This window comes from Pseudophryne corroboree, chromosome 3, assembly GCF_028390025.1.
Source record: "Pseudophryne corroboree isolate aPseCor3 chromosome 3, aPseCor3.hap2, whole genome shotgun sequence".
Taxonomy (NCBI): Eukaryota; Metazoa; Chordata; class Amphibia; order Anura; family Myobatrachidae; genus Pseudophryne; species Pseudophryne corroboree.
In genome coordinates this window covers 629,521,890-629,548,280 of record NC_086446.1, presented here as the reverse complement: position 1 = coordinate 629,548,280, position 26,391 = coordinate 629,521,890, and the positions used below count along the sequence as shown (strand labels likewise).

Here is a 26,391-nt window from a genome sequence, read left to right as displayed (position 1 = left end):
TTTACAGTAGAATGAAAGTAAAAAATATTAACCAACATCTTTACTGCACTGCAAGAGCTAGAAAGCCGCACACACCCCTAGGGTCTAGCTATATACAGCATTGGTGATTTAGTTCTAACTCCCCACTGCACTGCAGAATATCCTTCCAGCTCGTTATGTATAAAGGATGATAATGATGGCTCATAAGCAGAGGGGCTCATGTGAAATGGCCCCGATTAGAGAAAACAACTCTGTATCCCACTTAGTGCAATAATGAAGCAAATACTGTTATTTTAAAAACACTGTACAAATAAAATCAGAGGGGGAAAAAAGCCTGTAATTATTATACTTCGACTCAATTAGTGCAACTGGAAAAGCATTTTACAAGCATTATTTAAATAGTTGTCCCAGACATAAGGATACTAAATATGCATCTTTTATACAAGATGACAGTATTACAGTCCACAGAAAACTACTGAGAAAAACAATTGTTTTTGTAATCCAGACGGCCTGGTCCAGGGCCCCTTTGGCAGCGTTGGTAGATTTGGTGCTACATGAATCGAATGGCAGCAGATAAGTCATTTATGTTACTAGACAGCCAAATAACATCTGGGATCTCCACTACAGCAGCAGGAAGTTCCCTGGTGATTTCACAGTATCAACACATAAGCCCAGTATTCCCCATTAAGCTGTATTTAGCCTTTATGTACAGTGTACAGTTTAGCAATGGTAATGGCCCCGGTCCACATCACTAAACCCTGCTTTCCATAGCATGGTCGGCAAGTGGATAAAATGATCAATGTATTTCACAATCATTTTTCTGACACTGTCCCTTTAGTCTTATTTTTATTTATTTTATTGAACAAAGTACTAGAATGGCAGTTTCCACTGAAGTAACATGTAAATAATGAAACCAAAAGGATTGTCTTTGTCTACAATTACCTATTTCCATATGCTTTAAGGAGCATATACAGAAAAGGAAACAAGGGTAAACGCTAATTAAAGCTGGGGCGTAAATGTGGACGTAGGATTAAGAAGAGTTACTCACATTCTCATTTCTCAGTATGAGGTTAAGGATTGCCTCTCGCTGCCTCGTAGACTGGAAAAGAAAATACAAAAAATGCTATTGCTCAAGGGAAATAAGAGGACACAGACTGACGCATTTTCTAAAGATTTTAATACTTTAGTTAACACATAGATACACTATTAAACTATAAATATTTTTGGTGGACTGACATTCTTAGAATAATGAGAATTCCAGGCTATCCGCTTGTAAATACTAGCAGTGGTTACACAAGAGGTCTGAAAGGCAGCTCTATGGGTAGGTTAAAAGGCCAGAAGGGTTGGGTGACTGGCGGTGAGCATACCAACGTCTGGATCCCAGCCGCCAGGATGCAGCAGGGGGGGGCGAGCGCAACAAAGGCCCTTGCGTGCTCGGTCGCTCGCTGCTCTCGCCACAAGATCAATTCCCACTTTATAGGTGTCGTGGACACCCACGAGTGGGAATAGCCCTGAGCCCCCTGCCAACATCCTGGCAGCTGGGATCCCGGCGTCTCTATGCTGACTACAGAGACCCCGACCACAGGTCACCTGACTACATACCGGGCAAAATATGCCAGGACAACAATTAAAACATCATATTATTATCAATATTGAATATGGCTATAATTGCAATGAAGTTGGCTGCAAATAAGTTTCTGAATTGTATTGTATTGTACCGGCTGATTGATATGAAATCTTGTGGGCATTCTCCTCATAATTGCAGTGTCGAGGTCCTGAGGACGGTTTGTGGCTCCCATTACTATCACCTATATGGAAGAAAAAAAAAAAAAAAGATGATAGTATCTTATATTACAACTATCATTATAATCATTTAAAAGGCGTCACAAGGGTTCTGTGGCGCAGGACAGGGAGACTATAACTGCCAATAGGTTACATGAGTATAGAATAGAGAGCACAAATAAGATGACTATTTCACATAAAGGCATATAGGTCTATTCAATTGAAGTTGGAACGGCCGTCTAGTCGGAAAGACGGCAGTTTCCGACTTTTTTAGGTCGAATCATGATTCGACCTATTCACTGGTACTGCCGTTTTTCAGACTGGTCGACAATTGCGACTTGTTGGAAAACAAGTGGTTCGGTGGATTAGCCGCGGATCCACGTGTTTTGTCGGATTAGCGGCCAAATCAGACAGGATTTTGGCCCGTTTTCGACAATGCTGATCCGACTTTAAAAAAAGTCAGATCAGCATTGTCGAAAACAGGCAAAACCTGTAGGAATTGCCCGCTAATTGAATACTGCACTTTCGGATCCTCTCCGTCGGAGAGGATCTGACATGCATTGAATACCCCTAATAGCTGTAAATGTAACAAACCTTGGAGAGAGATAAAGGATCAACCAATCAACTTCTGCTATTTTTTCAAACACAAGGGTTTATGTACTAAGCCTTGGAGAGCGATAAAGTGGACGGAGGGGGACATTTACTAAGCAGTGATGAGAGCAGAGAAGTGAGCCAGTGGAGAAGTTGCCCATGGCAACCAATCAGCGCTGAAGTAACATCTATAATTTGCATACTATAGAATGATTGGTTGATGAGGCCACTTCTCCGCTCTTATCACTGCTTAGTAAATGTACCCCTTAGTACCAGCCAATCACCTCCCAACTGCCACGTTACAGGCTGTGTTTAAAAATTAGTAAGGAGATGGTTGGTTGCTACTTTATCTCCATCCAAGTCTTAGTACTTAGACCCCAGTCTGTAAAATAAGATTTTACTTACCGATAAATCTATTTCTCGGAGTCCGTAGTGGATGCTGGGGTTCCTGAAAGGACCATGGGGAATAGCGGCTCCGCAGGAGACAGGGCACAAAAAGTAAAGCTTTTTCCGATCAGGTGGTGTGCACTGGCTCCTCCCCCTATGACCCTCCTCCAGACTCCAGTTAGGTACTGTGCCCGGACGAGCGTACACAATAAGGGAGGATTTTGAATCCCGGGTAAGACTCATACCAGCCACACCAATCACACCGTACAACTTGTGATCTAAACCCAGTTAACAGTATGATAACAGCGGAGCCTCTGAAAGATGGCTTCCTACAACAATAACCCGAATAAGTTAACAATAACTATGTACAATTTATGCAGATAATCCGCACTTGGGATGGGCGCCCAGCATCCACTACGGACTCGGAGAAATAGATTTATCGGTAAGTAAAATCTTATTTTCTCTATCGTCCTAGTGGATGCTGGGGTTCCTGAAAGGACCATGGGGATTATACCAAAGCTCCCAAACGGGCGGGAGAGTGCGGATGACTCTGCAGCACCGAATGAGAGAACTCCAGGTCCTCCTTAGCCAGAGTATCAAATTTGTAAAATTTTACAAACGTGTTCTCCCCTGACCACGTAGCTGCTCGGCAAAGTTGTAATGCCGAGACCCCTCGGGCAGCCGCCCAAGATGAGCCCACCTTCCTTGTGGAGTGGGCCTTTACAGATTTAGGCTGTGGCAGGCCTGCCACAGAATGTGCCAGTTGGATTGTGCTACAGATCCAACGAGCAATCGTCTGCTTAGACGCAGGAGCACCCATCTTGTTGGGTGCATACAATATAAACAACGAGTCAGATTTTCTGACTCCAGCTGTTCTTGCAATATATATTTTTAATGCTCTGACAACGTCCAGTAACTTGGAGTCCTCCAAGTCACTTGTAGCCGCAGGCACTACAATAGGCTGGTTCAGATGAAATGCTGACACCACCTTAGGGAGAAAATGCGGACGAGTCCGCAGTTCTGCCCTGTCCGAATGGAAAATCAGATATGGGCTTTTGTAAGATAAAGCTGCCAATTCTGACACTCTCCTGGCAGAAGCCAGGGCTAGAAGCATGGTCACTTTCCAAGTGAGATATTTCAAATCCACCTTATTTAGTGGTTCAAACCAATGAGATTTTAGAAAATCCAAAACTACATTGAGATCCCACGGTGCCACTGGAGGCACCACAGGAGGCTGTATATGCAGCACTCCCTTCACAAAGGTCTGGACTTCAGGGACTGAAGCCAATTCTTTTTGAAAGAAAATCGACAGGGCCGAAATTTGAACCTTAATAGATCCCAATTTGAGACCCATAGACAATCCTGATTGCAGGAAATGTAGGAATCGACCCAGTTGAAATTCCTCCGTCGGAGCACTCCGATCTTCGCACCACGCAACATATTTTCGCCAAATTCGGTGATAATGTTGCACGGTTACTTCTTTCCTTGCTTTAATCAAAGTAGGAATGACTTCTTCCGGCATGCCTTTTTCCATTAGGATCCGGCGTTCAACCGCCATGCCGTCAAACGCAGCCGCGGTAAGTCTTGAAACAGACAGGGACCCTGCTGAAGCAAGTCCCTCCTTAGAGGTAGAGGCCACGGATCTTCCGTGATCATCTCTTGAAGTTCCGGGTACCAAGTCCTTCTTGGCCAATCCGGAACCACTAGTATCGTTCTTACGCCTCTTTGCCGTATAATTCTCAATACTTTTGGTATGAGAGGCAGAGGAGGAAACACATACACCGACTGGTACACCCAAGGCGTTACCAGCGCGTCCACAGCTATTGCCTGCGGATCTCTTGACCTGGCGCAATACCTGTCCAGTTTTTTGTTGAGGCGAGACGCCATCATGTCCACCATTGGTCTTTCCCAACGGGTTACCAGCATGTGGAAGACTTCTGGATGAAGTCCCCACTCTCCCGGGTGAAGATCGTGTCTGCTGAGGAAGTCTGCTTCCCAGTTGTCCACTCCCGGGATGAACACTGCTGATAGCGCTATCACATGATTCTCTGCCCAGCGAAGAATCCTTGCAGCTTCTGCCATTGCACTCCTGCTTCTTGTGCCGCCCTGTCTGTTCACATGGGCGACTGCCGTGATGTTGTCCGACTGGATCAACACCGGTTTTCCCTGAAGCAGAGGTTCTGCCTGGCTTAGAGCATTGTATATTGCTCTTAGTTCCAGAATGTTTATGTGAAGAGACGTTTCCAGGCTCGTCCATACTCCCTGGAAGTTTCTTCCTTGTGTGACTGCTCCCCAGCCTCTCAGGCTGGCGTCCGTGGTCACCAGGATCCAATCCTGTATGCCGAATCTGCGGCCCTCCAATAGATGAGGACTCTGCAACCACCACAGAAGTGACACCCTTGTCCTTGGAGACAGGGTTATCCGTAGGTGCATCTGAAGATGCGACCCTGACCATTTGTCCAACAGATCCCTTTGGAAAATTCTTGCGTGGAATCTGCCGAATGGAATTGCTTCGTAAGAAGCCACCATTTTTCCCAGGACTTTTGTGCATTGATGTACAGACACCTTTCCTGGTTTTAGGAGGTTCCTGACAAGCTCGGATAACTCCTTGGCTTTTTCCTCCGGGAGAAAAACCTTTTTCTGAACCGTGTCCAGAATCATCCCTAGGAACAGCAGACGAGTTGTCGGCATTAACTGGGATTTTGGAATATTCAGAATCCACCCGTGCTGTTTTAGCACTTCTTGAGACAGTGCTAATCCCATCTCTAGCTGTTCTCTGGACCTCGCCCTTATTAGGAGATCGTCCAAGTATGGGATAATTAATACGCCTTTTCTTCGAAGAAGAATCATCATCTCGGCCATTACCTTTGTAAAGATCCGAGGTGCCGTGGACAATCCGAACGGCAGCGTCTGAAACTGATAGTGACAGTTTTGTACAACGAACCTGAGGTACCCCTGGTGTGAGGGGTAAATTGGAACGTGGAGATACGCATCCTTGATGTCCAAGGATACCATAAAGTCCCCCTCTTCCAGGTTCGCTATCACTGCTCTGAGTGACTCCATTTTGAACTTGAACTTCTTTATGTACAGGTTCAAGGACTTCAGATTTAGAATAGGCCTTACCGAGCCATCCGGCTTCGGTACCACAAAAAGAGTGGAATAATACCCCTTCCCTTGTTGTAGAAGAGGTACCTTGACTATCACCTGCTGAGAGTACAGCTTGTGAATGGCTTCCAAAACCGTCTCCCTTTCGGAGGGGGACGTTGGTAAAGCAGACTTCAGGAAACGGCGAGGTGGATCCGTCTCTAATTCCAACCTGTACCCTTGAGATATTATCTGCAGGATCCAGGGATCTACCTGCGAGTGAGCCCACTGCGCGCTGTAATTTTTGAGACGACCGCCCACCATCCCCGAGTCCGCTTGAGGAGCCCCAGCGTCATGCTGAGGCTTTTGTAGAAGCCGGGGAGGGCTTCTGTTCCTGGGAAGGAGCTGCGTGTTGCTGTCTCTTCCCTCGACCTTTGCCTCGTGGCAGATATGAATAGCCCTTTGCTCTCTTATTTTTAAAGGAACGAAAGGGCTGCGGTTGAAAAGTCGGTGCCTTTTTCTGTGGGGGAGTGACTTGAGGTAGAAAGGTGGATTTCCCGGCTGTAGCCGTGGCCACCAAATCTGATAGACCGACTCCAAATAACTCCTCCCCTTTATACGGCAAAACTTCCATATGCCGTTTTGAATCCGCATCACCTGACCACTGTCGCGTCCATAAAGCTCTTCTGGCCGAAATGGACATAGCACTTACCCGTGATGCCAGTGTGCAGATATCCCTCTGTGCATCACGCATATAAAGAAATGCATCCTTTATTTGTTCTAACGACAGTAAAATATTGTCCCTGTCCAGGGTATCAATATTTTCAATCAGGGACTCTGACCAAACTACCCCAGCACTGCCCATCCAGGCAGTCGCTACAGCTGGTCGTAGTATAACACCTGCATGTGTGTATATACTTTTTTGGATATTTTCCATCCTCCTATCTGATGGATCTTTAAGTGCGGCCGTCTCAGGAGAGGGTAACGCCACTTGTTTAGATAAGCGTGTTAGCGCCTTGTCCACCCTAGGAGGTGTTTCCCAGCGCTCCCTAACCTCTGGCGGGAAAGGGTTTAATGCCAATAATTTCTTTGAAATTATCAGTTTTTTATCAGGGGCAACCCACGCTTCATTACACACGTCATTTAATTCTTCTGATTCAGGAAAAACTATAGGTAGTTTTTTCATACCCCACATAATACCCTGTTTAGTGGTACCTGTAGTATCAGCTAAATGTAACGCCTCCTTCATTGCCAAAATCATATAACGTGTGGCCCTACTGGAAAATACGGTTGATTCGTCACCGTCACCACTGGAGTCATCGCCTGTGTCTGGGTCTGTGTCGACCGACTGAGGCAAAGGGCGTTTCACAGCCCCTGACGGTGTTTGAGTCGCCTGGACAGGCACTAATTGATTGTCCGGCCGCCTCATGTCGTCAAACGACTGCTTTAGCGTGTTGACACTATCCCGTAGTTCCATAAATAAAGGCATCCATTCCGGTGTCGACTCCCTAGGGGGTGACATCCTCATATTTGGCAATTGCTCCGCCTCCACACCAATATCGTCCTCATACATGTCGACACACACGTACCGACACACAGCAGACACACAGGGAATGCTCCTAACGAAGACAGGACCCACTAGCCCTTTGGGGAGACAGAGGGAGAGTTTGCCAGCACACACCAAAAGCGCTATATATATATCAGGGATAGCCTTATAATAAGTGCTCCCTTATAGCTGCTTTGTTATATCAAATTATCGCCATAAATGTGCCCCCCCCTCTCTGTTTTACCCTGTTTCTGTAGTGCAGTGCAGGGGAGAGACTTGGGAGCCGTCCTGACCAGCGGAACTGTGAGAGGAAATGGCGCCGTGTGCTGAGGAGATAGGCCCCGCCCCTTTTCTGGCGGGCTCGTCTCCCGCTATTTAGAGAAATCAGGCAGGGGTTAAATATCTCCATATAGCCTCTAGGGCTATATGTGAGGTATTTTTAGCCTTTATAGGTAATCATTTTGCCTCCCAGGGCGCCCCCCTCCCAGCGCCCTGCACCCTCAGTGACTGCCGTGTGAAGTGTGCTGAGAGGAAAATGGCGCACAGCTGCAGTGCTGTGCGCTACCTTTTGAAGACTGCAGGAGTCTTCAGCCGCCGATTCTGGACCTCTTCTGTCTTCAGCATCTGCAAGGGGGCCGGCGGCGTGGCTCCGGTGACCATCCAGGCTGTACCCGTGATCGTCCCTCTGGAGCTTGATGTCCAGTAGCCAAGAAGCCAATCCATCCTGCACGCAGGTGAGTTGACTCCTTCTCCCCTCAGTCCCTCGCTGCAGTGATCCTGTTGCCAGCAGGAATCACTGTAAAATAAAAAACCTAGCTAAACTTTTTCTAAGCAGCTCTTTAGGAGAGCCACCTAGATTGCACCCTTCTCGGCCGGGCACAAAAATCTAACTGGAGTCTGGAGGAGGGTCATAGGGGGAGGAGCCAGTGCACACCACCTGATCGGAAAAAGCTTTACTTTTTGTGCCCTGTCTCCTGCGGAGCCGCTATTCCCCATGGTCCTTTCAGGAACCCCAGCATCCACTAGGACGATAGAGAAAATGCCAGTAATCAGCAGATTGGTTGGTGCTTTATCGCTCTCTAAAGGTTTGATACATCTCTCCCTATATATGGTCTATTCATGAGGCAGTGAAAAGAGTAGAGAAGTGAGACTGTGGAGAAGTTGCCCATGGCAACCAATCAGCATTGAAGTAACATTTATAATTTGCATACTGTACAATTGTACGGAGCAGTCGATTGGTTGCCATGGGCAACTTCTCCACAGGCTCACTTCTTCACGTAATCAGGGTGTAGTGATCACTATTATATAAGGGCATATGTATTAAACCTGGAGAAGGGATAAAAAAGTGATAAAGCAGTGATAAGTGCAAGGTGATAACGAACCAGCCAATCATTACGGATTTGAAAAATGATAGGAGCTGATTGGATGATGCGTTAGAACCTTGCACATATCACTGCTATCACTTGTGAGGGCAGAGGGCCCCCTTCACACAAGCTTACAATCTAAACATTGTTACATGAGGTGAGATGATTATATCCAATTCTGTTTAAAGCGGTTAGGATTAGCCTGGTACTTCACAAAGGGGTGCACAGCATTCCTGTTTATATGTCCTACTCAGTGTTAACCAATTTAATACGAACACCATAAAATAAATGTAGCTATGTGTGGAGTACACGGTATTAAAACTAAAGTGGTCATCAGCATTCTCCCGTACCAGCGAGTCTTATTTATTTAATTTATTAACAGTTTCTTATATAGCGCAGCATATTCCGTTGTGCATTACAATTGGAAAAACAGCTCTAGACTACAGAGGTAGTGACCACCATGTGAGGTTTACAGTATGTAATAACACAGAGAAAAAAAAAACACCCATGAAAAAAAAAAAAAATCTATAAAATAAATAAATAAACAGAGCATATTTTAAATACCTTTAAAACACACTTTTTACAAAGGCATAAAATTAGCATAGACAACGTATATATGTACACATATAATTTTATATTAGCTGTTGCCTGCGGCTTCACGCGCACCAAAGTTGTGTTTACAATTTTTTTTTGAGGGGGGGGGGGCAGATTTGCAGCGTTTGTTGTACTGAGGATTACTTAAATAACATTGTGCAACCAGCAGAGTTGAGCTAGGTATACACTAGACTACGTGTGTACCCAGCCGATCTGATGGACGACGGGACCCAGCATTGGCAAGTGCATACACATGCTTACGTAGGGGGGGCAACGAAGTGATGTGGGATGCCATACTGCATTGTTAAGGACGGTGGGGGTGCACATATTGGGCATACACACTGCCCAACGCACGCCAATGTGAATGATATGCCGGCCCAATCTGTCGGATCGGACATGTGGCCTAGTATGTACCCAGCTTTACACAGATTGGGAGCAGCCATCACCTTTACCCAACACTCACCCCGGAGTCATGCAGCCTTGCACACAGACTTCAGCCAATATTTGTCTCAAGATCACAAGGCCCTGAGCACAATAATTTTTTTTGTTTAGTACTAAGCGCCACTAAGTATGGGTGCGATGTTATATAGCCTATCCCATTGACTGATTTATACCAAATAGAACAGGTAAAGTTATATCAAAATCGGTTCAGTCGAATTCTAAAAGTGGTAAATTTGGTCTAGGTACCCTATAAACCACAGGTTCTCAAACTCGGTCCTCAGGACCCCACACAGTGCATGTTTTTCAGGTCTCCTTACAGAATCACATGTGAAATAATTTGCTCCACCTGTGGACCTTTTAAAATGTGTCAGCGAATAATTAATACACCTGTGCACCTGCTGGGTTACCTGCAAAACATGCACTGTGTGGGGTCCTGAGGACCGAGTTTGAGAACCACTGCTATAAAACTATACGACAAAGTTGAAATCACCCAAAAAATTAGCAATTACAGACACAGTAACAATTTATATGTATTGGGACATTCTATATATTTGTTGTTCCTTGAAGATGGGTTTTTATAGACCCAAAACATTGGCGCTAAGGGTACTCCTGCTTTAATTATATAGAATACAAGTCTGCAGAATGCTGTCCACCCGCAAACATATCAAACACAGCAGATACATGCCATTTCTGACAAAACTAAAGACAAGAGAGGATCAAGTATTGCCAAGTACACCCCTGAAGAAGTCAAGAAAGACTAAACACGTTGGGTAGTTGGCGAGAGGACTCTCTTTAAAATAACTTTCCTAGTTCCACAAAGCTCATAATTGCTGGAGGGGGTGAACATCAACAGTCTAAAGAGGAGTTCCAAAGTGGTGCACAAACAAACATTTTCTAATTTATTTTCAACATTCTATGCTCAATTATATAACTTAAATGAGGATTACTCTATACTTCAGCCCTCGACGGCTTCTATCTCCGCTTTTTTAGATGACCTTCCCCTCCCCCCTCGGATGATGACACCTTGACATCTCTGAATGCCCCATGGTCTCTGGAAGAGATTCAACTCGTAATTCGGCAATTGCCAAAAGACAAAGCTCCAGGGCCTGTTGGTTTTATTAACTCTTTCTACTCTACATTCTCCTCCTGCAACTCTATTCCCAAGTTTCCAATACTGGATCTTTCCCGGCGGGAATGGTTGAAGCCCAAATCGTAACTATCCTAAAACCAGGTAAAGACCCCTCTGACTGCAAGAATCACCGACCTATTGCTCTCCTTAACACTGATCTAAAAATTTACGCTAAACTAATAGCCAATCGGTTGAATCCTTTACTCCCACGACTCATACATTCAGACCAAGTAGGTTTTGTTATGGCCGTCAGGCCCCTGACAACACTCGAAGAGTCCTCGATCTAGTTGAGTGGTCTTCCCGTACTGAATCATCATTTCTCTTACTCTCTCACGAAGCCGAAAAGGCGTTTGATCGCCTCCATTGGGGTTATATGCGCCGGGTGTTGTCCAAGTTTGGACTCCAAGAGAACATCCATCATTCTAGATTAGTTCTCTATGATGGCCCTTCTGCTAGAATATTTAGTAATGGTTTTCTTTCCTCCCCGTTTCATATCTCCAATGGTACCAGGCAGGGGTGCCCCTTTCCCCGTTGAGATTTGTGTTGGCTTTAGAACCCCTTGCCCAAACGATTCAGCTCTCTCCTAAATTTCCCGGTCTTACGGTTTGTAACACCTCCCACAAACTCTGCCTTTTTGCAGACAATGTTTTATTGTTTGTATATGGTCCGGGGACTTCCTTACCCATCCTACATGAAATTTTAGGACGCTTTAGCGCTGCTTCATATTATAAGTTGAACACCACGAAATCGGATGCTCTTCCTATTAATATCCCAACTACAGGTTTTATATACAGTTTTCCATATATGTGGAAAGATTCCTCCCTAACATATCTAGGAGTCTCCATCCCTTCTCATATCCAGAATGTACACTCTGTCAATTATGTGCCACTATTGGCTCAACTAACTTAACTGACTTCTGCTTGGATGGGTTACGAGGTCTCCTGATTGGGCCGCTTGGCGGCATTTAAGATTATGTTGTTACCAAAACTAATGTATTTATTCCGAGCCATCCCTTACGCGGTTCCTCGTAAATGGTTAACCCAGATGCGAAAGTTAATGCTGTCATATATTTGGAGAAGTAAACCTCCTCGATTGGCCTACACATGTATGATTCACTCTAAGTCACAGGGAGGCCTCACTCTCCCTGATTTAAACAGGTATCACGAAGCATCTATGCGATTTATTTCTCCCCTCTCACTCTAAACCGTGGGTGGATCTAGAACGTGCCCTCTTTCAAGATTTCCCCCTCAATGACCTTCTGTGGCTACCCTGACAACTCCGTCCCCACTATTCATTATTACCTTCTGCCATATCCGATACCTTAACAATTTGGGATTCTAGACTCTCGTCTTCCTTTGACATTACTGTTCCCACTAGAAACATTTCTCTGTCTGCATTAGTTAAAGTATTGCCTCATCTTCATTTCTCCTATTGGAGACGTTTAGGTATAGATTCCCTTGCTGATGTCTTCTCCCCATCTTCTACGCGCTAAGTACAGTCTCGACCCCTCAGCTTGGCTCTATTATTACCAACTTAAACATTGGATAGATGATATGACCACTAGCCCTATCGTCTTCCAATTCCCCCTTAGCAGTGTCCTGAATAGACTGGCTAAAACTTCATCTCTCGGAGCTATATCTTCTTGGTATGGTCTGCTGACACCTCCAGACGCCACACCTAAATCTGCCATTCAAATTAAGTGGGAAGTTGATCTCCATCGCACATTCACTATTAAACAATGGGAATCTATTCATCTTTCTTCCTTCTCCCTTTCTAAATGTACCAACCACACTAAAATGCATATTAAACTTTTACATAGTAACTTTTACATATAAACTGTAACTTTTACATATAAACTTTACATATAAAAATTTACATATAAACTTTTACATATATGTAACTGTTACATATAAACTTTACATATAAAAATTTACATATAAACTTTTACATATATGTAACTTTTACATATAAACTGCGTAAGATTTGGCCAACTACCTCTAAATTCTGTTGGCGCCTTTGCCACTACGAAGGTACACTCTTACACATTTTTTGGGAATGCCCTGCCCTACGTTCCTTTTGGTATAAAGTATATGATCTTATCCATTAGATCACTGGTCTTCGACTGACTCAAGACCCTTTTTTTAGCGTTGCTGCACTGGTACCCTGACACTGTCCCCAAATCTACTCGTTATGTCCTTGGTCACGTTCTAATTGCAGCCAGAGCTACAATTGCTCCAAACTGGAAATCTTCCTCCCCCACTCCCTTTGAAAAAGTTATCTCTAAGACCCAATTTCATTTCGAGATGGAGACCAGGGAAACTACATACTCTACAATTCCCTCTTCTCCTATTATGAAGTGGCTTCCATGGCATATATATATTTCTGAGACTAAGGAAGTCTCCCCTTCGTCCCCTACCCTACAGAGCCCTCCTTGTGACTTGAGCAACCCTTTATCTGAAGAAATTCATGATTTGTAAGTAATTGTATGTTTTACGTGATGCTTTTGGATGTCCCGTCTCTCCCCCTATATTATTTTTCCCCTATTGTTACCCTATTCTCTTTTGTTTTTTCTGTATTCGTTTTAATTCTATAATATAAATAAAAATGTAATGCTGAAAAAAAAACCCACAAAAAAAAAACCACAAAAAAAAACTTTCATTGTAAAAATAAGATTTTACTTACCGATAAATCTATTTCTCGGAGTCCGTAGTGGATGCTGGGGTTCCTGAAAGGACCATGGGGGGGATAGCGGCTCCGCAGGAGACAGGGCACAAAAAGTAAAGCTTTTTCCGATCAGGTGGTGTGCACTGGCTCCTCCCCCTATGACCCTCCTCCAGACTCCAGTTAGGTACTGTGCCCGGACGAGCGTACACAATAAGGGAGGATTTTGAATCCCGGGTAAGACTCATACCAGCCACACCAATCACACCGTACAACTTGTGATCTAAACCCAGTTAACAGTATGATAACAGCGGAGCCTCTGAAAGATGGCTTCCTACAACAATAACCCGAATAAGTTAACAATAACTATGTACAATTTATGCAGATAATCCGCACTTGGGATGGGCGCCCAGCATCCACTACGGACTCCGAGAAATAGATTTATCGGTAAGTAAAATCTTATTTTCTCTATCGTCCTAGTGGATGCTGGGGTTCCTGAAAGGACCATGGGGATTATACCAAAGCTCCCAAACGGGCGGGAGAGTGCGGATGACTCTGCAGCACCGAATGAGAGAACTCCAGGTCCTCCTTAGCCAGAGTATCAAATTTGTAAAATTTTACAAACGTGTTCTCCCCTGACCACGTAGCTGCTCGGCAAAGTTGTAATGCCGAGACCCCTCGGGCAGCCGCCCAAGATGAGCCCACCTTCCTTGTGGAGTGGGCCTTTACAGATTTAGGCTGTGGCAGGCCTGCCACAGAATGTGCCAGTTGGATTGTGCTACAGATCCAACGAGCAATCGTCTGCTTAGACGCAGGAGCACCCATCTTGTTGGGTGCATACAATATAAACAACGAGTCAGATTTTCTGACGCCAGCTGTTCTTGCAATATATATTTTTAATGCTCTGACAACGTCCAGTAACTTGGAGTCCTCCAAGTCACTTGTAGCCGCAGGCACTACAATAGGCTGGTTCAGATGAAATGCTGACACCACCTTAGGGAGAAAATGCGGACGAGTCCGCAGTTCTGCCCTGTCCGAATGGAAAATCAGATATGGGCTTTTGTAAGATAAAGCTGCCAATTCTGACACTCTCCTGGCAGAAGCCAGGGCTAGAAGCATGGTCACTTTCCAAGTGAGATATTTCAAATCCACCTTATTTAGTGGTTCAAACCAATGAGATTTTAGAAAATCCAAAACTACATTGAGATCCCACGGTGCCACTGGAGGCACCACAGGAGGCTGTATATGCAGCACTCCCTTCACAAAGGTCTGGACTTCAGGGACTGAAGCCAATTCTTTTTGAAAGAAAATCGACAGGGCCGAAATTTGAACCTTAATAGATCCCAATTTGAGACCCATAGACAATCCTGATTGCAGGAAATGTAGGAATCGACCCAGTTGAAATTCCTCCGTCGGAGCACTCCGATCTTCGCACCACGCAACATATTTTCGCCAAATTCGGTGATAATGTTGCACGGTTACTTCTTTCCTTGCTTTAATCAAAGTAGGAATGACTTCTTCCGGCATGCCTTTTTCCATTAGGATCCGGCGTTCAACCGCCATGCCGTCAAACGCAGCCGCGGTAAGTCTTGAAACAGACAGGGACCCTGCTGAAGCAAGTCCCTCCTTAGAGGTAGAGGCCACGGATCTTCCGTGATCATTTCTTGAAGTTCCGGGTACCAAGTCCTTCTTGGCCAATCCGGAACCACTAGTATCGTTCTTACGCCTCTTTGCCGTATAATTCTCAATACTTTTGGTATGAGAGGCAGAGGAGGAAACACATACACCGACTGGTACACCCAAGGCGTTACCAGGGCGTCCACAGCTATTGCCTGCGGATCTCTTGACCTGGCGCAATACCTGTCCAGTTTTTTGTTGAGGCGAGACGCCATCATGTCCACCATTGGTCTTTCCCAACGGGTTACCAGCATGTGGAAGACTTCTGGATGAAGTCCCCACTCTCCCGGGTGAAGATCGTGTCTGCTGAGGAAGTCTGCTTCCCAGTTGTCCACTCCCGGGATGAACACTGCTGATAGCGCTATCACATGATTCTCTGCCCAGCGAAGAATCCTTGCAGCTTCTGCCATTGCACTCCTGCTTCTTGTGCCGCCCTGTCTGTTCACATGGGCGACTGCCGTGATGTTGTCCGACTGGATCAACACCGGTTTTCCCTGAAGCAGAGGTTCTGCCTGGCTTAGAGCATTGTATATTGCTCTTAGTTCCAGAATGTTTATGTGAAGAGACGTTTCCAGGCTCGTCCATACTCCCTGGAAGTTTCTTCCTTGTGTGACTGCTCCCCAGCCTCTCAGGCTGGCGTCCGTGGTCACCAGGATCCAATCCTGTATGCCGAATCTGCGGCCCTCCAATAGATGAGGACTCTGCAACCACCACAGAAGAGACACCCTTGTCCTTGGAGACAGGGTTATCCGTAGGTGCATCTGAAGATGCGACCCTGACCATTTGTCCAACAGATCCCTTTGGAAAATTCTTGCGTGGAATCTGCCGAATGGAATTGCTTCGTAAGAAGCCACCATTTTTCCCAGGACTCTTGTGCATTGATGTACAGACACCTTTCCTGGTTTTAGGAGGTTCCTGACAAGCTCGGATAACTCCTTGGCTTTTTCCTCCGGGAGAAAAACCTTTTTCTGAACCGTGTCCAGAATCATCCCTAGGAACAGCAGACGAGTTGTCGGCATTAACTGGGATTTTGGAATATTCAGAATCCACCCGTGCTGTTTTAGCACTTCTTGAGACAGTGCTAATCCCATCTCTAGCTGTTCTCTGGACCTCGCCCTTATTAGGAGATCGTCCAAGTATGGGATAATTAATACGCCTTTTCTTCGAAGAAGAATCATCATCTCGGCCATTACCTTTGTAAAGATCCGAGGTGCCGTGGACAATCCGAACGGCAGCGTCTGAAACTGATAGTGACAGTTTTGTACAACGAACCTGAGGTACCCCTGGTGTGAGGGGTAAATTGGAACGTGGAGATACGCATCCTTGATGTCCAAGGATACCATAAAGTCCCCCTCTTCCAGGTTCGCTATCACTGCTCTGAGTGACTCCATTTTGAACTTGAACTTCTTTATGTACAGGTTCAAGGACTTCAGATTTAGAATAGGCCTTACCGAGCCATCCGGCTTCGGTACCACAAAAAGAGTGGAATAATACCCCTTCCCTTGTTGTAGAAGAGGTACCTTGACTATCACCTGCTGAGAGTACAGCTTGTGAATGGCTTCCAAAACCGTCTCCCTTTCGGAGGGGGACGTTGGTAAAGCAGACTTCAGGAAACGGCGAGGTGGATCCGTCTCTAATTCCAACCTGTACCCTTGAGATATTATCTGCAGGATCCAGGGATCTACCTGCGAGTGAGCCCACTGCGCGCTGTAATTTTTGAGACGACCGCCCACCATCCCCGAGTCCGCTTGAGAAGCCCCAGCGTCATGCTGAGGCTTTTGTAGAAGCCGGGGAGGGCTTCTGTTCCTGGGAAGGAGCTGCGTGTTGCTGTCTCTTCCCTCGACCTTTGCCTCGTGGCAGATATGAATAGCCCTTTGCTCTCTTATTTTTAAAGGAACGAAAGGGCTGCGGTTGAAAAGTCGGTGCCTTTTTCTGTGGGGGAGTGACTTGAGGTAGAAAGGTGGATTTCCCGGCTGTAGCCGTGGCCACCAAATCTGATAGACCGACTCCAAATAACTCCTCCCCTTTATACGGCAAAACTTCCATATGCCGTTTTGAACCCGCATCACCTGACCACTGTCGCGTCCATAAAGCTCTTCTGGCCGAAATGGACATAGCACTTACCCGTGATGCCAGTGTGCAGATATCCCTCTGTGCATCACGCATATAAAGAAATGCATCCTTTATTTGTTCTAACGACAGTAAAATATTGTCCCTGTCCAGGGTATCAATATTTTCAATCAGGGACTCTGACCAAACTACCCCAGCACTGCCCATCCAGGCAGTCGCTACAGCTGGTCGTAGTATAACACCTGCATGTGTGTATATACTTTTTTGGATATTTTCCATCCTCCTATCTGATGGATCTTTAAGTGCGGCCGTCTCAGGAGAGGGTAACGCCACTTGTTTAGATAAGCGTGTTAGCGCCTTGTCCACCCTAGGAGGTGTTTCCCAGCGCTCCCTAACCTCTGGCGGGAAAGGGTATAATGCCAATAATTTCTTTGAAATTATCAGTTTTTTATCAGGGGCAACCCACGCTTCATTACACACGTCATTTAATTCTTCTGATTCAGGAAAAACTATAGGTAGTTTTTTCATACCCCACATAATACCCTGTTTAGTGGTACCTGTAGTATCAGCTAAATGTAACGCCTCCTTCATTGCCAAAATCATATAACGTGTGGCCCTACTGGAAAATACGGTTGATTCGTCACCGTCACCACTGGAGTCATCGCCTGTGTCTGGGTCTGTGTCGACCGACTGAGGCAAAGGGCGTTTCACAGCCCCTGACGGTGTTTGAGTCGCCTGGACAGGCACTAATTGATTGTCCGGCCGCCTCATGTCGTCAAACGACTGCTTTAGCGTGTTGACACTATCCCGTAGTTCCATAAATAAAGGCATCCATTCCGGTGTCGACTCCCTAGGGGGTGACATCCTCATATTTGGCAATTGCTCCGCCTCCACACCAATATCGTCCTCATACATGTCGACACACACGTACCGACACACAGCAGACACACAGGGAATGCTCCTAACGAAGACAGGACCCACTAGCCCTTTGGGGAGACAGAGGGAGAGTTTGCCAGCACACACCAAAAGCGCTATATATATATATATCAGGGATAGCCTTATAATAAGTGCTCCCTTATAGCTGCTTTGTTATATCAAATTATCGCCATAAATGTGCCCCCCCCTCTCTGTTTTACCCTGTTTCTGTAGTGCAGTGCAGGGGAGAGACTTGGGAGCCGTCCTGACCAGCGGAACTGTGAGAGGAAATGGCGCCGTGTGCTGAGGAGATAGGCCCCGCCCCTTTTCTGGCGGGCTCGTCTCCCGCTATTTAGAGAAATCAGGCAGGGGTTAAATATCTCCATATAGCCTCTAGGGCTATATGTGAGGTATTTTTAGCCTTTATAGGTAATCATTTTGCCTCCCAGGGCGCCCCCCTCCCAGCGCCCTGCACCCTCAGTGACTGCCGTGTGAAGTGTGCTGAGAGGAAAATGGCGCACAGCTGCAGTGCTGTGCGCTACCTTTTGAAGACTGCAGGAGTCTTCAGCCGCCGATTCTGGACCTCTTCTGTCTTCAGCATCTGCAAGGGGGCCGGCGGCGTGGCTCCGGTGACCATCCAGGCTGTACCCGTGATCGTCCCTCTGGAGCTTGATGTCCAGTAGCCAAGAAGCCAATCCATCCTGCACGCAGGTGAGTTGACTCCTTCTCCCCTCAGTCCCTCGCTGCAGTGATCCTGTTGCCAGCAGGAATCACTGTAAAATAAAAAACCTAGCTAAACTTTTTCTAAGCAGCTCTTTAGGAGAGCCACCTAGATTGCACCCTTCTCGGCCGGGCACAAAAATCTAACTGGAGTCTGGAGGAGGGTCATAGGGGGAGGAGCCAGTGCACACCACCTGATCGGAAAAAGCTTTACTTTTTGTGCCCTGTCTCCTGCGGAGCCGCTATCCCCCCCATGGTCCTTTCAGGAACCCCAGCATCCACTAGGACGATAGAGAAAAAAACAAAAAACATTTTCTAATCTAAGAGTATTCAAATTATATATATTTTTTTTATTAAATACAGATTTTAATTTTTTTTATTATATTTTGTGAAATATTGCAAAATAAGTGGCCTTCTGCCTTTTTCTTGGTGCTTCTAGTACAGGGATCTATTTATAGGACCTCCACAGAAAACTAGAAAGTGGAAGAAAGCTTATCAGGTTGGAACAAAGAGTACCAGTGAAAACGTTAAAGAAATACTTTATTGACGGAGATTAGCATCTGGTTGGATTAAGGAATACCAGTGAAATTTTATCAAAGAAAAACACTTGAAGTATTTTTCTTATACAGGTTGAGTATCCCATATCCAAATATTCCGAAATACAGAATATTCCGAAATACAGAATTTTTTGAGTGAGATAGTGAAAACTTTGTTTTCTGATGGCTCAATGCACAAGGTTATTAAAAATATTGTATTAAATGACCTTCAGGCTGTGTGTATAAGGTGTTTATGAAACATAAATGAATTGTGTGAATTTACACACACTTTGTTTAATGCACAAAGTTATTAAAAATATTGGCTAAAATGACCTTCAGGCTGTGTGTATAAGGTGTATATGAAACATAAATGCATTCTGTGCTTAGACTTAGGTCCCATCGCCATGATATCTCATTATGGTATGCAATTATTCCAAAATACGGAAAAATCCGCTATCCAAAATACTTCTGGTCCCAAGCATTTTGGATAAGGGATACTCAACCTGTATAACAAAATAATACATCAGTGGTGCCCCTTTTGGAGTTTGTCTTGTGAGTGATTTGTTTCAGGTCCAACGCTGACTGGGACCTACCAAGAGGAGCAGCCAACCAATTTTTTTACTGTTAAAGGACAAAGGATATTTTTGGCAGTTTATATATCCATCTTTCTCAGTGCTGTTTAGTTTTGTTCTCTATTGTGCACATGTTAATAATGAGCACAGTCCACTCTATAGCTAGAGTACACCATATGAAGACATGCAGCCTCTGGAGATCCAGATACACTAGATGGGATCCATTCAATTTGCCGGCTGTCGGGATCCCAGCTGTCAGGATACAGATGCCGAAATCCAGCCAGCCGGAATCCCAGCAAAACAGGACTATTCCCACTCGTGGGTGTCCACGACACCCATAGAGTGGGAACAGATCCTGTGGCGAGCACAGCAAGCCACCAAGCCAAAAGGGAACTTTTTGCGCTAGCCCTGCTGCCGGCATTCTGGCGGGCGGAATGCCTCTGTCAGGATATGGACATCCGGCATCCCGCCTGTCCGGTAAATCGTATGTATTCCCACTAGATGGCCCACAATCAGGGTCCATCCGCTTGCCTACTGTCTAGACACTAATGAATCCACCACATGCTTGTGCCAAGAATACAGCGCTTATCTAGGTCCTACGTTCATACACCATGGTGGTCAGAACTTTCTGTGTCACTGCAGCAATTGTGTGACCCCTCACTTGATCTCAATAGCAACATAGTCACTGATGATTATCAAGAAGTCAGATGTGGCAACAGAATTCAAATAGGCTCTGTCCGAGCCTATACTGTAACATGTTCTTCACTTTAACCATGTGGCTTCCGTTCTCCTTTATTAGTTGGCTATATAAAACAAGTCAGTTCAAAGCAGCATAGAACAGAGTAGAAAAAGAGCACTGGAAGAATCATGGCACCTGTTACATTCTCAGAATGTGGTTTTCCTGATGAGCAAAACTCAATATTTTCACTTTACATAGTGACAGCCTCATAAAACTTAATGCTAGTTTGGGTGAAAGAGACAGAGAGCAGCACAATACAATCATTCAAGCTTTGGGTGTCATTCAGATGTGGAACTACAAGCCTCAGCACAACAGCTGAAGAGGGACAAGTTAATTATGCAAGAAATTAGCTTTTGCAGTTGCTGGTGGTCACTGGTTCCTGCACAGACATCACTAGTCAGTAGCAGGGTCTGGGGGCCGGATTAGGCAGGCCTGGGGTCATTTGTATTTGCTGCTCTCAGCAATGAAGGCAGCCAGAAGTGTATCTGTTACAGTACAATACATAAATTGTACCTCAATATCTTTTCTGCATCTAGCTGTTGGGATGAAAGTCCCAACAACACTGCCTCCAGTAAAATAAATAGATAATAGCAAATTACAATTAAAGAATAATCAAGATGAGAGAGTTTTTATCTCCACTAATGGTTACCAAGAATCACAGCACGTTCGTGGTACATTGGTTAACAGATTTATACCACAAGAGATGCTTACACTGGAATAATGAACATCTCATTCCTCTTCTTCACTGTATTGCTGAAGTAAAGATTTAGATAGCCATTTAGGATACTGTGACCCTATGTACGGCATGCACAGTATTAATGAAGCCTCTTGTACTAATGTAGAAAGCCTGATGAAAGACTGAATGCCATGACTGCATTCCCAAAACCTAAAATATCTATTTCACTTAAAAAAAATAAAAAAAAAAGACAGAAAAAGAGTCTACTGAAAGAAAAGAGTTACATGTTTCTATAGTGCCTATCACTTTAATACAACATAGGATTAGTTCATTGGCAGATGTTATTCTACAATATATTGTAGTCATACACAGAATTGAACATAAAATATGTGAGTTTTGTTTTTAATGGCTAGGGGGACTTTTTTCTTTCAGTGAAGTAGATATTTAACTGTCCGCTATAAATTTTCGCACAACGAAATGGGGTATTATCGCAATTTCTGGCTGATGTTTCACTTCGAGCTATTCACTTATACCGTTTTTGTGCGAAAACACATAGAATGCAGGAGAAGTTCCAGGACCTATGTGTTTTTGCAAAAAAAAAAAAAAAAAAACAAACAAAAAAAAAACAGGGGTGGCAAAACTCATTATCTAGGATTTTGTTTTGCATGCCAAAAAATTACATATACCTGTCTGCATCGGGGACAGTAGAATATTCCCGGAGGCTCAATTAGCAACAGTAAATTACTGTGGCTAACTGAATATTGACCTATAGAGGGGTATTCAATTAGCTCTGTTAATTTGAGATTAAAAAGCTACTGAATTCAACCCCCTGCATATTCAATTTTGGGCCGTTTTCACCCATTTTTAAGGCATTTTTGCTAATGCCTTTTCACCTTTTTTTTGGGTGACAATGCATTGGTGAAAAATGCCTCAAAAAACTGTGAAAACAGGCCGCTTTTTTGCCAGTGCAGGTGAGAAAACAAGTGGATTTGCTGATCCACATGCTTTTTGCTCCTGCTGAATTTTTCACCTAGGCGAAGACATAGCCCTGGGCAAATCCCTATTCGCCCTAAAAAAATATTGAAAAGTGCAGTTCTTTTCGCAACTTTACCTCGATTTGCAGTCATTTCGCGTCTTTTTACCGAGAAAACGCTAATTGAATACTCCCTATGTGTTACACTGCTATCTTTGAGATGATGAATGGTATGTACATATTGTAAAAAAAAACCCATAATCTCCACTTTGCTATTTGGCTATATGTATTCTGGTATATTGTAGTGTGCTATAGTGTTTGGTCACAAGGCAACTATATTACCTGACAGCTGTAGTCAGTGTCCAGTCCATCCCAGAGACTCATGAACTGAGCTTTCATCATTGCTGTTGCCTCATGGTCATTACTTGAACGGCTCCGAAGGAAAGAATCTTTTTAAAGGATAAAAGACAAACGTAATGGTTAACAACGCCTGGTTACCTGCCCATTATCCAGTAACCTGAACACAAAATAAGACATCATCTGCAAAGTTTCCTCTAAATTTACATCTTCAGATGTTGGAATGTTAATAAAAGAGAGAACAGCCCCTGTATTTTCAGCATATTGTCACTAATGAGATTAGTGCAGGGGTAGCCAACCCTGGCACTCGAGAGCTACCAACAATTAACGTTTTCCAGGTCTCCTCACAAAATCACAAGTTAGGTAATTAGCTCCACCTGTGGATGTTTTAAAATGTGTCAGTGAGTAATGACTGCACCTGCTAGGTGAGCTGGAAAACGTGAACTGTTGGTAGCTCTCGAGGACCAGGGTTGGCTACCACTGGATTAGTGTTATTGGATCCTTAGAGAAAATGGCACGAGCTAATAACTGCACATGACAATTATGACTTTACTATAATACAACATTAATATAAAATTGTTGAAAATTACATGATGGGCACTACCATTGGAAGGGGCGCATCCTAGCTCACTAAAATTCAGAGTAAATTAAAAGCTGCCTAGTGTTTGTGAGCTACATGCAAATACAGGTTGAGTATCCCATATCCAAATATTCCGAAATACGGAATATTCCGAAATACGGACTTTTTTGAGTGAGAGTGAGATAGTGAAACCTTTGTTTTTTGATGGCTCAATGTACACAAACTTTGTTAAATACACAAAGTTATTGAAAATATTGTATTAAATGTCCTTCAGGCTGTGTGTATAAGGTGTATATAAAACATAAATGAATTGTGTGAATGTAGACACACTTTGTTTAATGCACAAAGTTATAAAAAATATTGTCTAAAATGACCTTCAGGCTGTGTGTATAGTGTGTATATGTAACATAAATACATTCTGTGCTTATACTTAGGTCCCATCACCATGATATCTCATTATGGTATGCAATTATTCCAAAATACGGAAAAATCCCATATCCAAAATACCTCTGGTCCCAAGCATTTTGGATAAGGGAGACTCAACCTGTACAGCAAATAAAAAAAAGAGATTAAAAAAAAAGCGCAAATCTTGTGGTGCATTAAAGACCAGAATTAATATAGTGGTTTGATTAACCTGTAGCAGTCCACAGCATAAAGGATTACTCTCTATTTAATACTCAACTTTTATTCATATTAAAAGGGTGTAACGATCCACAAGCAGTACATTTTAGCAAAATTTTATTAGAAAAACGTTAGCACACTCAAAGAAATGAAAGATCGTGATTTAAAAAAAGAAGAAATCACATTTGTGTGGGGTACCATGTCACTATTTTACCACTGGCACCTGCTAATGTATAGATTTAGTTTATATCTGCCAATAAAATGACTGTGATGTAAATTTAGCAATTATATCTAAGTTTCCAAAATACCTCAGTTCTTTTGCAACAAACCATTAAAATGTGATATTCCACTAGTTGCTCTGTGAATTACACAACGCTGTATAATGGGGGTCATTCAGAGTTGATCGCTCGCTGACGATTTTCGCAGCGCAGCGATCAGGTGAAAAAACTGCATTTCTGCGAATGCGTATGCCCCGCAAGGCGCACGCGCGACGTACAGGTGCAAAGCTCTTTGTGGTTGTGCTCAGGTTGTAGCGAAGGTTTCCTTCGCACTGGCGGCCGCAAGAAGATTGACAGGAAGGGGGCGTTTCTGGGTGTCAACTGACCGTTTTCAGGGAGTGTTTGCAAAAACGCAGTTGTCTAAAAAACTGCAGGCGTGGCTGGACGTTCGCTGGGTGGGTGTATGACGTCAAATCCGGACACGAATAGGCTGAAGTGATCGCAAGTGCTGAGTAGGTTCAGAGCTACTCAGAAACTGCACAAACTGTTTTTGCAGAGCTCGGCTGCACATGCGTTCGCACTTCTGCTAAGCTAAAATACACTCCCCAGTGGGCGGCGGCATAGCGTTTGCACGGCTGCTAAAACTAGCTAGCGAGCGATCAACTCGGAATGACCCCCAATATCCTCAGTGATTATACACATTAATCAAATTATTCAATGCCATTTAGGCATTCATATTGCATGTGACGGATTAATACATTTGACACACTAGGATAGTTTTTGAGAGCAGAAATCCCCTGGTCCAGGTGCAAAATAGATCTTGTTTTGTCTTTTTCCTAGCTCTGAACCAGCCCATGTGTGTGAAACTTGCTCAGCTAAACAGACTCTACAACAGGAGACAGGCATTTTACAAGTACTTTACCTATTTCATCAATGAAAATGATGGACGGTTGAAGCTTTACAGCCAGAGAGAACACAGCAGCCGCCAGCTTCTGAGATTCCCCGTACCACTTGTCAGTCAGTGTGGACGGCTGTAGGTTGATGAAGCGACAGCCTGCTTCTTTTGCAGTTGCTTTAGCAATCAAAGTCTTGCCACATCCAGGAGGACCGTATAGCAGGACGCCTATAGAATGATACAGTACACCATTAATGCTGGCAATCATGGTTTCATGATAAATAAAGAGAGCAATAACACTTTATTATGTTTTACTGGATACAAAGCATGAAAGTTCTTCATCTCGGTCTTCTTTGAGCTCAGCACCTGGTAAGTTACCCGCATCAAATCTTTTGGATCAGCACGTACCTTCTCTCACAAAAACCACAAAGGAATGCTGAATAAAGCAGATATTGCTGGATATCTCCTGAACTTGCCGACCTAATCTTTGCTACTTCCACTAGCGATACATCCAATGGCCTCTTTTTCAAGCATGGAATTAAATTAATACTTTTTACCCCCCATTTATTATATTCCTATAGAAGTCATACAATATAGCATACACTGAAACCGGTATCCGGACAATACTGTAACAGGTTTATGATAACTGATCAATACACAGCTACCCACTCCCATGTACTGTGCCTAATGCCAGATCAGACGCTGCCAACGAGGACCACTTCTGCAGGAAACTGACCACACATTTATGGTGTTTCATAAAACAAACCGGAACGGAAATAAAACTGGAGCACAGCATTGATTAACTATCAGCATACTTGCTGTGAAAGGACTCTTTGCTTTGATTTAAGGTTTGAGTGGAATTAATTTTCACAAAATAATAGATAAACTATATGCAGCATGCCTATATTCTGTGTGTGTAATTGCGGCTCTATCTGCATCCGAAATTAAATGTTACATTGTTTTCCAGGAAAACACTGTACAGTGTTCGCAAATACGCGCTATAGCGCGTATTTTACCCGGATCTGAAGGCGGGGACTCACTTTTCAAAAATGTAAGGGTCCCCGGGGACGCGCTCCGCTGCAGCCAACTCCTTGTAAATTGACGGCGACGGCGCTTCTTGCCCATACAGAGCGGAGGTGGAGCCTTACCACTGGCAGTCTGGCGGTGCCCCCTCCTGGTCACGTGCAGTGGCTTCACACGGGGGACGGACAGAGAGAGAAGACGGCTCTGCGGCTGCTGTACGCTGTGCTGCGGGCGGGCGGTGACTCGCCAAGACCGTGAACT

The 26,391-nt window shown here is 44.4% G+C and overlaps 1 protein-coding gene across 2 annotated transcripts in view; it reads right to left on the bottom strand.

Moving 5' to 3' along the window:
* ATAD1 (ATPase family AAA domain containing 1) overlaps positions 1 to 26,391 on the bottom strand; it is a 70,484-nt gene that overhangs the window by 2,929 nt on the left and 41,164 nt on the right. For both annotated transcript variants that reach the window (XM_063961713.1, XM_063961714.1), the window contains exons 5-8: positions 25,135 to 25,335; positions 22,779 to 22,885; positions 1,698 to 1,787; positions 1,028 to 1,078 (exon numbers count right to left, since the gene is read on the bottom strand). In XM_063961713.1, coding sequence (XP_063817783.1) covers positions 1,028 to 1,078; positions 1,698 to 1,787; positions 22,779 to 22,885; positions 25,135 to 25,335 — 449 coding nt within the window. The remainder of the gene's footprint in view (positions 1 to 1,027; positions 1,079 to 1,697; positions 1,788 to 22,778; positions 22,886 to 25,134; positions 25,336 to 26,391) is intronic.